The 14,127-nt window shown below is 35.4% G+C and overlaps 1 protein-coding gene across 2 annotated transcripts; it reads left to right on the top strand.

The window, feature by feature from the left end:
* The first annotated feature begins 5,180 nt into the window (after positions 1 to 5,180).
* LOC136206497 (double-stranded RNA-binding protein 2-like) lies at positions 5,181 to 13,316 on the top strand. 2 transcript variants are annotated; one of them, XM_065997568.1, is made up of 4 exons: positions 5,181 to 5,419; positions 6,886 to 7,133; positions 9,854 to 10,073; positions 11,688 to 13,316. In XM_065997568.1, exons 2-4 carry the CDS (start codon positions 6,888 to 6,890, stop codon positions 12,896 to 12,898), a joined length of 1,677 nt encoding a protein of 558 aa, XP_065853640.1. In that variant the 5' UTR covers positions 5,181 to 5,419; positions 6,886 to 6,887; the 3' UTR covers positions 12,899 to 13,316. The 2 variants fall into 2 exon arrangements, with proteins under 2 accessions (XP_065853640.1, XP_065853639.1); XM_065997567.1 differs by having other exon boundaries at positions 6,878 to 7,133.
* The last annotated feature ends 811 nt before the right edge of the window (positions 13,317 to 14,127 follow it).

Here is a 14,127-nt window from a genome sequence, read left to right as displayed (position 1 = left end):
AACACATTAGCACAAATAAATCAAAGCATTTAAATTTAATGTGTTAGAATATTTTTATCATGGAGATTTAATTCTTGTTAAATAATTTTGTCAAATCAAAATCATGTGGAAAGGTGTTTCAACATTTTTATCTTTACTACACAACACTTCTTCAAAGTTCTCTGGCTCCCCCTCATCAGTGACAAGAATAAACTCCGAGCTTGGATATTTTGTAGAAGGTTTTCTTTCTCTAGTTGACCTTCGAACTTGTACTTCTTCCACCAAAGGAGCTGGCTGCTCCCTCTGCTCATGAACATCCTCTACATCATTCTGATCATCATGTGGAACATCATCAAATTCTGGTACACCACCACCATCATTATCAAATTCTGGTGCATCACCATCTTCATTTGGTTGTACCTCATTAACACCATCAAGTATTGGTTCATCATTCTCATTTATTGGCTGCTCAATAGATATAGGAATAGAAACAGAAGACACATTAGTAGTATCAAAATACAACGTAGGAGCATAATAGTACCTTGTACTTAGAAGTTCTGAGCCCATCTCGTGTTCAAAAAAATACTACATCCCTGCTTCTCACCACTTTCTTCTTCTCTGGATCATAGAGTCTAAAACCATACTCCTCGTCACCATAGCCAACAAATACACAAGGATTAGTCTTCGAATCAAGCTTTGATCTCTGTTCTTTTGGCACATGCATATATGCCTTGCATCCAAAGACTCTCAAATGTGAATATGAAGGATCTCTACCCTTTCATGCTCTCTCGGGTATCTCAAGGCCAAGAGGAATTGATGGTGAACGGTTGATCAAGTACACTGAAGTATTAACAGCTTCAACCCAAAATGTCTTTGGAAGATTAGACATTCTAAGCATACATCTCACTTTCTCCACAATTGTTCTGTTCATTCTCTCTGCTACACCATTATGTTGAGGGGTGTCGGGCACAGTTTTTACATGTCTAATTCCATGGTGTGAACAATAGTTCTCAAATTCTTTAGAAGTGTACTCACCACCATTGTCAGATCGAAGACACTTCAATTTTCTTTCTGTCTCCCTTTCTACCATGACATGAAACTTCTTGAAAGTTTCAAACACTTCACTCTTTATCTTTAACATCTAAACCCAAGTTCTCCGAGTAGCATCATCAATAAAAGTGACAAAATATTTACTGCCACCAAGAAACTCCACCTCTAAAGGACCACAGACGTCAGAGTGTATCAACTCCAACTTTCCTTCCTTCTTTATAGACTTCTTAGAAAAAGAAGCTCTATGTTGCTTTCCTGCTAAGCCATAATCACATGGGTCAAAAGAAACAAATTTATCAACATGAATAAGAGATTTACCTGCCAAAAGCTTTAACCCTTTATTTGTCATGTGTCCCAATCTTCTATGCCACAAATTTGGAGAGTTCTTTTCTTCAACTGCATTTAGCTCACCAGAACATACATTCAAGTATGTTTTATACAAAGAACAACACAAATCGCCTCGAGCAACTGTCAATGAACTCTTGGAAAATCTCCATTTGCCATCTCCAAAGGTATGCATGAATCCCTCTTGATCAAGAACATTTTTAGACAATAAGTTAAGGTGTAAATCGGGAATATGGCGCACATTCTTCAATATAAGCATACACCCAACACTTGTCTTTACCCGAATATCACCCATGCCAACAATGCTTGCTGAACTCTGATTTCCCATCTTGACACTACCAAAATCTCCTGCTTTGTAGTTCAAGAAGTATTCCTTTCTAGGAACACAATGATAAGAAGCTCCTGTATCAACAAGCCACTCTGTGTCTGAACCATCAATATGATGACACTTACTAGTTGCACAAATCAAAACAACACCATTATCACTTTTAGAAGTGACAACTGCAGTATTTTTGTCATCTCCCTCCTTCTGAGAATCTTGCTTCTTGCCTTGTTCTCCTTTCCAACGGTAGCAATATTTCTTTATGTGACCCGGTTTATTGCAGTGATGACATACCAAAGGCTCTTTCCCATCTCTAGACTTAGACCTACCTCTCGAGTTACCACGCCTCTTTAGACCTCTACTCTTGCCTCTACCTCTGTTCTCAACAACAAGAGCTTGTGAATTATCAACTCCCATCTCCTTTCTTCTTATCTCTTCATTAAACATACTCTCCTTGATCACATCCAAAGAAAGTACACCATCCGGAGCAGAGTTACTAATAGTCACAACAAGAGTTTCCCAACTATTTGGCAATGAACTCAACAAAAATAAAGCCTGCAACTCATCATCAAGAATAATATTCATAGTGGTAAGTTTGTTGATTATATCTTGAAAATCACTAAGATGCTCAGAAACTGACTTCCCACTTTTCAACTTCAAATTAACAAGCCTCTTAATCAAAGAAGCCTTATTATGAGCAGTCTTTCTTTCATAAAGACCTTCTAATTTCTTCCACAAATCATATGGGTCGGACTCTTGAGAAACATGGTTGAAAATGCTAATGTCAACCCATTGTCTAATAGTCCCTAAAGTCTTTCTTTTCAATTTTTCCCATTCTCTATCTTCCATCTTTTCAGGTTTAACCGGTTTTGACACACTACCATCCTCTTTAATTTCCGTATCAATTGGGTCATACAAGACTTTGCAATAAAGCAAATCTTCCATCATAGGTCTCCATATAGAATAATTGGTTGATGTCAATTTAACCATGGAACTATTACTGTTATTAGACTTCATAGTTAACTTCAAATTAACCTCGCTCTGATACCAATTGAAGGACCCCAAAAGATGGGTTACCAATAACACGCGGAATACCAATAACAACACCACAAGGATCTATCTCACAAGCAATCAACCAAAGCACAACCCAAGTTCCAAATCATAACAACAAATATAACCTCAAGAATGAAAATCTAAACCACAATCAACAACACAAGATTTATACGTGGAAAACTTCTTCGGTGTGAAGAGTAAAAACCACGGGACTTTTGAGGAGTCCACCCTTCTTCTCTTATTATGATAAAATTGAGGGCAAAACAAACCCAACAAAGTCTTACAAAGGTTTATAACCCACCAACAACAATCATAAACAATAAGAGATCAAGAAGAAAACTGTCTACAATCTTCCCTAGACCCAAACAGACCTTCCCGGCCTCCAAACGACAATCACAACGGTGAGAACAAGGAACAATATGTCTAGAAGCTCCTGTCCAAAAATCGTGACGATCCGACGGTTCAATCGCCGGGAATCGACAAAAATGTGAACTAACCTAAGGAGAGAAAGGCCAAAACCGAAAATCTTCTTTTGTGTGTCTTTTCTTCTTCCTTCACTTGTCTCAATAATGACAAATCAAGCTTCTTAAAGAAGCCAAAATTAATACTAAATGGACATTAAATATGGGCTGGACCCATAACACTTGGCTCATGATATATTATTTTGTAACTTTTTTTATTCTATAACCTAATAATAATATTTGTTCAATGACCTAGTAAAATTAGTTAAATTTCAAATAGTGTGGATGATAAGTTATTGGTTGAAATTTCACAAATTTTAATAAATTAGAGAGCAAATGTTACTATATATTCCCTTCGTTTTTTATAATATGACGTTTTGAACTTTTTTATTTTTTTTATTTTTATATGTCGTTTTGTATTACCAACACACTTTTAATAATGCTTTCTCTAATTTGCCCATATTTATGGAAAGAGAGAAGTATAACTATTAATGCAAATAATCTTAATTAAGCCATAAAAATTAAGAAAAGAAAGAATTGTTGCATAGAAAGTAGAGATTTAGGAGATAAGTATTAAGGGTAAATTAGGTCATGTTCTTTGTCACTTAATTTCAGTATCCGTAATTTTAGTTCAGTTCAATTTAGTTCAGTAGTATTTAATTCATTTCAGTTCACTAATTTATCATTATTTATTATAATTATAATTATTTATATCGAAAATTCATCAGTTCAGTTCAGTAGTATTCAGTTCAATTAAGTAGTATTCAATTCAATTCAGTTTACTTGATTTCAGTAAAAAAGAACATGGTCTAAGTCATTTTAATAGTCTCATTAATATTACACTGGTTTTGATGGAAAAACTTTTTTTACGTTAAACGAAGATACATATAAATGGATCAATCAATTAGTTACATCCGATTTAGTCAAGGGTCTCACAAAAAGAGGAGTTGAATCCCAGTACATTGGACTTTGCCAAGAAAACGAAGAGTTAGCAAGAAGATCAGCAACACAATTGGCTTGCTTAGGTACATAAACTGAAAAATCTTAAACGACATATTAAAAGAAACGGAGGGAGTAATAGGTGATAAAGTGTAAAAACTAGGCTTAATACATCATTTGCCCCCTGAACTTATCCAAAAAGTTTGATTGCCCCCCTAAACTTTCAAAGTGTCATTATAATCCCCTAAACTTGTATAAAATGTTCAGTTAGCCCCCTGAACTTGCGTAAAATGTAGGTCCCGCGAAATAAGTAAGACTTACAAAGTACAAGGGCAATAGAATAGGTGCCAGTATCCATAGGCTTGTAGGTATGAGTTCAGATGTATCAATTGATCACTCGGTCGAAAAAAAATAAGTTAAACGTGGAAGATGTATTCCACAAATTTTAGAATGATATTACATAATTAAAAAAATAGATTAAAAAGGAAGTTATTACTTGCTTAGTTATAAAATTTATCTTTTCTAATATTAGAACCGCATACCCCGATTTTGGTCGTTTTACTTTTTTTTTAAGACTTGTGCAATACATCTTTCGTATTTAACTTACTTTTTTTTATAACTGAATGATCAATTAATTATATTTTGCGTAAATTTAAGAGGCAAACTGAATATTTTATATAAATTGAAAGAGCTATCTGAATAGTTTGAAAATTCAAAGTGTCAATCAAACTTTTTGGATAAATTCACAGATCCGGCCAGAGCTAAATGTTACATATGCGCGAGATAAATGATGATTTGTCCGTGATTCATCAATGTCATACTTAAATTCAAGTTTATTAGGTACAAATAGTGTATTTTAATCCATAGTTAGGCAGAAATAGTGTTTTTTAATCCATTTCTCAAAAATGTCAATGGCTTTGCTTGTAAATCTATCCAATGTCAATGAAGCAGACAAACGACACCGTATAGCAGACTGAGTAAACTAGTATATAAACAACTGCAGCAGTTTAGTGTTGGAACTTGGAAGTAAAAAGATCACCTCTTTTCCATTGTAATAAATGTCGTATTTCTCACCTTTTCATCACTTTCTCTTTCATCAAGCTCTCTCTCTCTCTCTCTCTAGAAAATGACATGAGAGAGAATCCGCTTCTCATTTGCTTCTTCTTCTTCTTCTTCCACTTACAGCATTCTGTATCTTGCTTTCCCTCGACTTCTTCTACTTCGCTTCTCGAGAAACTCTAAGCAAAAGACCAGACGAATTATTGCACAGGTGAGACCCACTTCTAACACTTTTCAATTGGGGTTTATCGAGATCATTGTGCATTTGTTTCAATGTTAGGTCTATTCGATCTTCAATGTAGTTTTGGTCTTTGGATTTTGTATCGATTCATTTTCAGATGCAGCATTCGTGCCCAGTAGTGCTATGTAAATCGTCACGAATTGGGTTTTTAAATTGTTTAATCGAACTGGGTTTTTGGATATTAATGTATGGGTTTCTTATAATTTGTAGTTTTCGAGCTTAAATTGAGTTAATGGGTGAGTTTTCAGTCTGGCATGGAGTATTATAAGAATTTCATACTGACTTAGTTTTCTTTTCAGGAATTGATAATTACTTTTCTAAGGCTAAGAGAAGTAGGGAAAATAGGCATGATAATGTTTAATATTACTTTGCTGTTTTCATACTGAAAATCTTAAATTTTCATTTTTTTTACTATTTATAGTACACAGGCCCTAATTTTTAGCTTTTAAAGTATGTTGGCATTGGGGCTTGATAATCTAGCTACATATTGAGAAGAGTTATTTCTGCAGAGTAACAAGAAACATCATACTAGTCAAAGAAATTATGCATTTCCTTGTGACAATAATGCCACATAACCAAAGAATTATTCTCCATATCTTCCTTTCTGACTAGGAATACAATGAATTTACGTCCGTTTTTGGCTCTTTTGTAGCAGATGTTATTAGAATTTCTCATTTGCACCATATAGAAAGCATAAATGTGATTGTTTGCTGAACTAAAAATAATGTATATCAAACTGATTTTATTCTTGCTAGTTTTACAAAATGTTATAATTGCTTTATTTTCCTTTATGAGAGATCTTATGTATGTAGCATTTGAGCTATAACATAAAAATTGTTGTTTGTGTCCGTGATGTGTGCTAGTGTGGTTTGCTTATTACACATTTGCAAGATTAAATGCACCATTAGTCACTTAACTTTCATGGTGGTTCCAAAATGGGCACTCAACTTTCAATTTGTCTCAATAAAATCTCTTAGTTTTGAATTTTGTCTCAATAAAATCACCCCGACAACTTCAAAAGCAAAAAGCACATGAAATATGACGTGGCTTCCATGTCAGCCACACTCAAGATTGCTGATGTGGCCGACACGTGGCAGCCACATGTGCAGTAAAAAGTCAAGCAACTGAATATATCTGTGGCAGCCACATGTCATCTAAGTGGAAGCCACCTGTCCTTTCAGTCAACTTGAAAGTTGACTACTACTTATGTGGCAGCCATGCCACTTTTTCCATGTCTTTTTGCTCTTGAAGTCACCGGAACGACTTTATTGAAACAAAATTCAAAGTTGAGTATTTTATTAAGACAAATCGAAGTTTAGTAATCATTTTGAGACAACCATGAAAATTCAGTGACCAACTGTGCATTTAACCCCACATTTGCAAGTACTTTTCATTTTTCATTTTTCTTACTGTGTATTTAATTTTCAGTTGTACAGGAATGTATAAAAACCAACTCCAAGAGTTGGCTCAAAGAAGCTGCTTCAACCTGCCCTCATATTCATGTATAAGGGAGGGACCAGATCATGCCCCTCGATTCAAAGCCACTGTAAACTTCAATGGAGAAACTTTTGAAAGCCCTGCATTTTGTTCTACTCTGAGGCTTGCGGAACATGCTGCTGCTGAAGTAGCACTGAACACACTTGCATGCAGAGGCCCATCTAGAGCGTTGGCTGCTCGAGTTCTGGTGAGCATTTGGGCAAAATGTATTCATTTCTCCTTCTCGCTAGTTTAGGAGAAATTTAATCTTGTCAAGTTCAAAAATTAGAATATACAGTATTTATAGTTTTAAGTCAAATGAGAACTTTTGGTCAAGGCATCATGTGGCTCAAACTTGTGGCACTTTATACTTGATATATCCTATAATTATGTGAGAGTAAAACCATAGTTGTTAAAGGCCCGACTCAAGTGATGTTCGAAAAGTGTATAATGCAAACTAAGAGCAAGTGTACCCTATTGTGTACAAGTAAGAATGTGTAAGTAGAGATTGTTCCCATGAGGATTGCGCCTATAACTATTGATTTTTGTGAATTTCTATTATCTAAGCAATTGAAACTTTGAATTGGTTGAGATACTAAACTAATGAAATTGAAACATCTAAATAAATTAAACAAAGTAAGGCAATTATAAAGGTTTAAACCCATATTTGGCCTCTGTGGTATCCAGAATTTTGTCATTTGCCCCCTCGGTATCATTGGTAACATTTTCCCCTTGATGTATTCTCATATATGACACTTAATCTATTTTGGATTGAAAACTAACCGATTTGTACATTTTTTTTGCCACATTACACAATTTTTGACACCACATGATGTGACAATTGATTTAATTTTTTTCCATATAGATTTAATATGTGGATAAATAAGTAATTATTTTTTTTTCTTATTTATCTACATATTACGCGTATGTAGAAAAAAAATGTTATATTTACATGACACGTGTGAAGAATTGTGTCATGTGGCAAAAGATTTAACAAAGCAGTTAGGTTTCCATCCAAAATGGGTTAAATGTCACCTATGAGAATACTCCCGGGGACAAAAGGCACCATCATATATGAGTTTAATCTCAATTATAAACAAAGGCCTAACTCATCCAAAAGGGCACCATCATATATGAGTTTAATCTCAATTATAAACAAAGGCCTAACTCATCCAAAAGGCACCTCAAAGGAGGAGGTTTGCCTCATATATTTAAGGACCATATAGCTTCCTAATTTAGCAATATGGAATATTTAACACACCCAGCTAATATCAGCGGCCGCTGATAGTTAAAGGCCAATTCATATGACTTACCACACACGTGAATGAATCGTCATTTTAACTGGGAAAATACCTAAAAACCAAGAAAAAAAAACACAAATCAACTCCAAAATGGAAAACCAACACAAATATGACAAAAAATGATTAAAACTAATCTAAAGATGCATGATTAAACAACTAAATAACCTAAAAATACTATAAAAATACCAACTAACATCAGGCGAGGCTCAAGGTCCTGCGCCTAATAAGTCCTAGGTGAGCCTATGTTTAAAAGGCTCTCGCCTGGGCTTCACAGGCGCGCCTTTCTGTGTTTTGATTAATATTAGTTTTTTTACTGTTCGCATTAAAATAAAAGGTTCAGTAATCTCAACAACTTATCCTATTTAGTAAACTTAAATCTAAACCGTTAATCTAAGTAAAAATGAATTAGAAGAAACATAAAAGTAGAAGGGAGGGAAGAAGAATAAGAGACATATAAGGAAAGAAGCTCCTTCTGCAGTGCGACACAAGAAACCAACAGAGGTCTGGTGCAGTTCTAGTATCTTAGTCTCTGTTGTCAACAGTTAATTTGGTGCTTTTGACGTTTAATATTTTGTTTTTACGTGGTTTTGTCTTGTTTGTGTGGTTATAAGTGTGTTTCTTAGTTCATCATAACTTGTTCTCTAACTATCCATAGAGTATTAGTGACATTAGTATCAAATATTGATAATTAGATTTTGTATTTTTTTTTTCATTTTCTGCGTTTTCTGTTCACCAGCTCGCGCCTAGTCTCTAGGACCCCCTAGCGCCTTTAACAACTATAAGTAAAACAAAGTTAGCAAGATTATTAAAGGATGTCAACATTGGGAATAAAAGAGGTCTTACTCAATGCAGTTATATCGCTTATTATGCTAATCATTGTTAACCTACAATCGATCACTATATCCCAAGGAGAAATACATTTATCGCAATATCCCAAGATGTAAGGGAAATACATTTATTACATAAAAGGGTGCAAATATCCCTTGGTACAATAAAGATGAAAGTGGAATCAGTAGACATGTTCTAGGAGAAAGGTTTTATCTTTAAATCTGTAAATGACACTCAAGGTGTCAAGGCAGCAATATTTAAGTGGGATTTTTATGTGTAACATTTTTTTTTTTTTGGTTACAATGGAGGGGCTAACCCCGAAGAAACACCAAAAACAAAACCGACCCTTACGGGTCATTCTGGGAAGCCCAGACCCACAAAAATCAGAAAAAAGAATGTTCTGGATGCCTGCATGAGGCGCATCACACTCATGAAGACCTAAACTCAAACTCCCTGCATAGTTTGACATCCAATCAGCTGCCACAATGATGTGTCCATCTTGATATCAAAGAAAAGTACGCAATAAATACCCCGTACTTCTCCCAACAATTAGCAATAATGTCCATTATTGTCATGGTTATAACCCTTGATTAGACAATTCAGGTTGATAATTCTCTATTTATATGCTTGTGCTAGCGTGATTCTTTCCTCAGCTTATTTTCTCAGTTGACCTGACAACCTTGCTAACTACTTTTAAATTTCTTGATATATCACTTCAGAACATTTTCATACCCAAATATATTTACAATTTTGCCCAAAATATGTCCGTTGTATATAATATGCTTCTGCTGCTGTGCAGGATGAAACTGGAGTCTATAAGAATTTGCTTCAAGAAACTGCTCATAGAGCCGGCTTAAAGCTTCCAGTGTATACCACAGTTCGTTCAGGGCCTGGCCATGTTCCTATCTTTTCGTGCACAGTTGATCTTGCTGGAATGAGATTTACTGGGGAGGCAGCTAGGACCAAGAAACAAGCTCAGAAAAATGCAGCAATGGCTGCTTGGTCCTCCCTCAAAAGACGTAAGCATTATATATATATATATATATATATATATATATTTGTTTTTTTTTTGCCATTGTTATGCATAGAGAGATATCATATGATTAGGATGAGATTAACACTGTTGTGTTAAACTAAAGCACATCATTATTCTCCCGGCTCCTTGATCTCAGTAAGGAGCAAATTTTATGAATCCATATCTTCATTTCTTCTTTCCAAATAGTGAAAATCTTCAATAGATTATTATACCGCAGTTATAGATAGCAATAAGTGGGGAATCAATCTATTGTATTAGTCGGCAAGATAGAAAGAGATGAAGATGTGGATAGATGTTTGGCAGCAATCACTATTAGTTGGCTGAAATATGTGTTTTCTCATTTCACACACTGCCTACATAATTTCCTCTTAACATTGAAATAGGCACATTCTTCTGTCAGGCTTTGAATGGCCTCCTTATCCTGTCCTCCACTTACTTCCCTTGAACTTAGTCTACCCTTGAAAGAGTTTGAGCGTTCTTCAATTCCCATTTTTTATTCCCTTAGAAACTATATGTAATTTGAAAAAAGTTTCATTTCATATAGCTGCCAAATCTTGGAATTGAATTTCTGGACATTTCAAATGCTACTTTAACTAGAAACCTAAAAGTTCCTTATACTTTTGGAGAACTATGCACCTACAATGGTTAGGAGGCAGATTGGATTAAAGAAATTCATCCCTAGGACCCAGAACTAGAGCAATTGGAATTTTCTTATGAAGATGAGGGAATTATGACTCAAGTAAAATAAAGAGCTTAAGCCTGGAATGGAAGCAAGTGCACAGGAGAACACCGGGAAATTTTTGTGTTTTGCACAATTGCTTGGAAGTACTCCTTAGACATATTCATAGCACCATTCATGTTATGACTATTTCCCCCTTCAATACATGAATTGCTTAGTTGAAGTTTGATGTCAAAATGGCCTTAGCAGGTCGGTGATTGATGTTGAAGTTGGTACGGCTGTCCTGGGTCCATTATCCCATCCTTTATAAAAGATAAAGGATTAAACCCCTATTTGACCCCTATGGTATCCAAAACTTTGTCATTTGGCCTGTGGTATTATTTAATAACATTTGCCCTTTGGATTGTTCTCATAAATGACATTTAACCCATTTTGGATGGAAAACTAACGGATTTGTTGAATTTCCTGCCACATGACACAATTTCTCTCACGTGTCAAAAATTGTGTCATATGGCAAATTTTTTAACAAATCGGTTAGTTTCCATTCAAAACGGGTTATATGTCACCTATGACAATACTTCAAGTAGCAAATGATACCATATGGGGCAAATGACAAAGTTTGGATATCACAGGGGCCAAATATGGGTTTAATTCAAAGATAAATTGCATGTAGTATATTCTAAATATCGCCAGAATACAGTATTCAAAAGATTACATATTGCAGTAAGCCACTATTCAGAAGAACATCCTATGAAATTTATGGGCATTGGTCGATCATCGTAATATACTATTTCTCTTACAGTAAACCTGGAATGGTTTCCTCTCATCACTTTCATCCAAGTTTGTGTATTTTAAATTTCTACTGGTTGTTATATTATATTACTTGCAGCATCTTAATAATCTACAATGTTTTTGCAGTGGTTCAACATGGCTCATCATCCTCCAGTTCTCCATCATCATCATCTTCTTCTTCTTCTTGTTCTTCGTTGGATCATAAAAAGGGCAGTGAGGAGCAAGAACAAGTTGTGATCGCTCGTTTTCTCGCTTCCTTACAACCATCAGAGATGAAGAATTTCAAGCAAAGTGACATCCAAGGTGGACACGAAAGATTTATTCCTGTCTGCAGGGGCTTGACCCCTCCAACAGCAAGCTTGTATCCTCTGCATTACCAAAACTGGGCTTATCCGGGCTTTCCCCCTGAAATGGCCATATATCAACTGTGGCAGCAAGAACAATTGCTGCAACTACAAAATCGGTTGTTGACACTTCAAGTTCCACCGTCTCCTCCTCCTCCTCCTGCCCCTCAAATTCTTCCATATATACTGCCCCCAACTTCTCATCTCTTTGTTCCCATGAGGGAGCAAGAACCTTTACCTGTAAACCCTAGAATTACACTTGCCTCCAAGGGCCCGTTACTATGCTTTTCAGATAATGACTCCTCTGATGCAATCAGGGGAAAATCAACAGTTACCATTCAGGAGATACACGAGGAGAAAACGGAGGAATTGCCTGAGACTTCTCTGTCAATGGCTTCAGATGACCCCATTTTCAGCAACTTCAGTGCTGAGGATAACAAACACAAAAATGGCTCGCTGGAAAGCAAACTTGAAAGAATTCAACTCGGTGAGAATCAAACCGAGAAATTTGAGCACGCAGCACGTGGAAGCATGGATTCAGGATATACAGATGTTGATTTCCGGGTGCAAAACCCACATAGTATGGTCTCTTCACAATATACTCCTAGATCAAGTTCAACTTGTCGACCGCCTCCATCTGTAGCACCTCCTGTGATGATCAGGAATATGAGGCCAAGACCTGCATCAACAGCATCTCCTGTGCGGATCAGAAATGTTGGGCCTGTTTCCTCCTTGAACAGACAACAAGATATAGGCGCCCGAGTTCCTGCTCCACCAAGAATGAGAACCGGAATTCCTTTGAATTCTACCAGACCGCATCCTCAGAGAATGGATTTTGGAGGAGTACGCCCGTGTTTCATGGCACCAGCTGTTCGAATAAGATCAGTTGTGCCCGTATGTTCTGCTCCACCAGCAAGGAAAATGCCAAGCACTGAGCAAGAGGGAGCATCGGCTGCCAAAGATAGAAAAGATACATCAGCATCTGAAAAGTGAGAACATCTAAACAAGAAGCTCAGAGCTTTGATCAGAGTACAGAAACTAGAGAATTAATTTTTATTTTTCTCTTAGATTTCTTTACTTGTGCAATGAATTTATGCTGGTTTTGGGCACCCAATGAAGCTCCGGTAAAACGAGGAGCTGCTATAGATGCTTATATATATATATATATATATATATATATATATATATATATATATATATATATATAAATATTCGGAAACTCATATTATTCACGCTTAATCCGAATTGATATATCTAAAAATATATATATCTGTATCAGGTTTATATTTAAGAAGTTTTTGATCTGGTTATGTAAGATGGTAATGGTAGAGAGAAAAATGATGGAAAATACTATTTACTGTATCTTTTAGCTTCAGTATTGTGGATTTGTTGTCTGCAAGTTGATAATCAAGCAGCATTCTCTCTTTTTATATGTATCGAATTTGCTCATAAAAAATAATCAATCTTATTTAGACATTATAAACTGAGATGTCCTTTTTAATTTTTTTTTTGTTTTGTTAATTTAAAAAGAAAACAATGGTTTTGTTAATTTGTAGTTGAATATTTGCAGTTTTACATTTTATTTCGGTCGAGTTGTTGTACTATCGTTATTGAAGTCATTTTTGCCATTTCAGTAGAAAAAAGCATCAAAACAGTGATGTGAATGGTTGAATTTTACGCGACATGGTAGCTACACAGTGGTAAAACATTAATTTTTATTTTATTTATAAACTGCTTAAAACTATTTAAAGTGTTATGATTAAGTCCCCAAATCTATAAAAACTTCATACAAATACAAATGTATAAAACAGAAAGTTTATTTGTTTTAAAGACTTAAAATCACGAATTAGACTTTTATTTTTTAAGTTTGAATTTTTTTTACAGATTTAGACAAATTGTAATGTATGTCACTTTAAGGGGGTGTTTGGTTACCACTTTTCACCTCATGTTTGCCTTTTCGCTCTAAAAGGCCGAATTTTAGGTTTTTGGCTAGATACCTTAGCTTTTTACAAAAGTAGGGAATCCCTGCTTTTTGGAAAAGCAGTATTTTTCCTAAGACAAACAACAAACTGTAACAGCAAACAGCAATAGGAACAACAAACAGTAAGTAGCCAAACAGGCCCTAAACAAGTTCAGATGGCAAATGGGTCACTGTAAGCAAGTTCAGGGGGCCAATATGTCATTTTAAACAAATTTAGGTGGCCAATAGGTTATTTTAAACA

This window comes from Euphorbia lathyris, chromosome 9 (genome assembly GCF_963576675.1).
Source record: "Euphorbia lathyris chromosome 9, ddEupLath1.1, whole genome shotgun sequence".
NCBI lineage: Eukaryota > Viridiplantae > Streptophyta > Magnoliopsida > Malpighiales > Euphorbiaceae > Euphorbia > Euphorbia lathyris.
The sequence above is the reverse complement of the archived record's forward strand: the minus strand, read 5'-3'. Positions and strand labels throughout refer to the sequence as shown.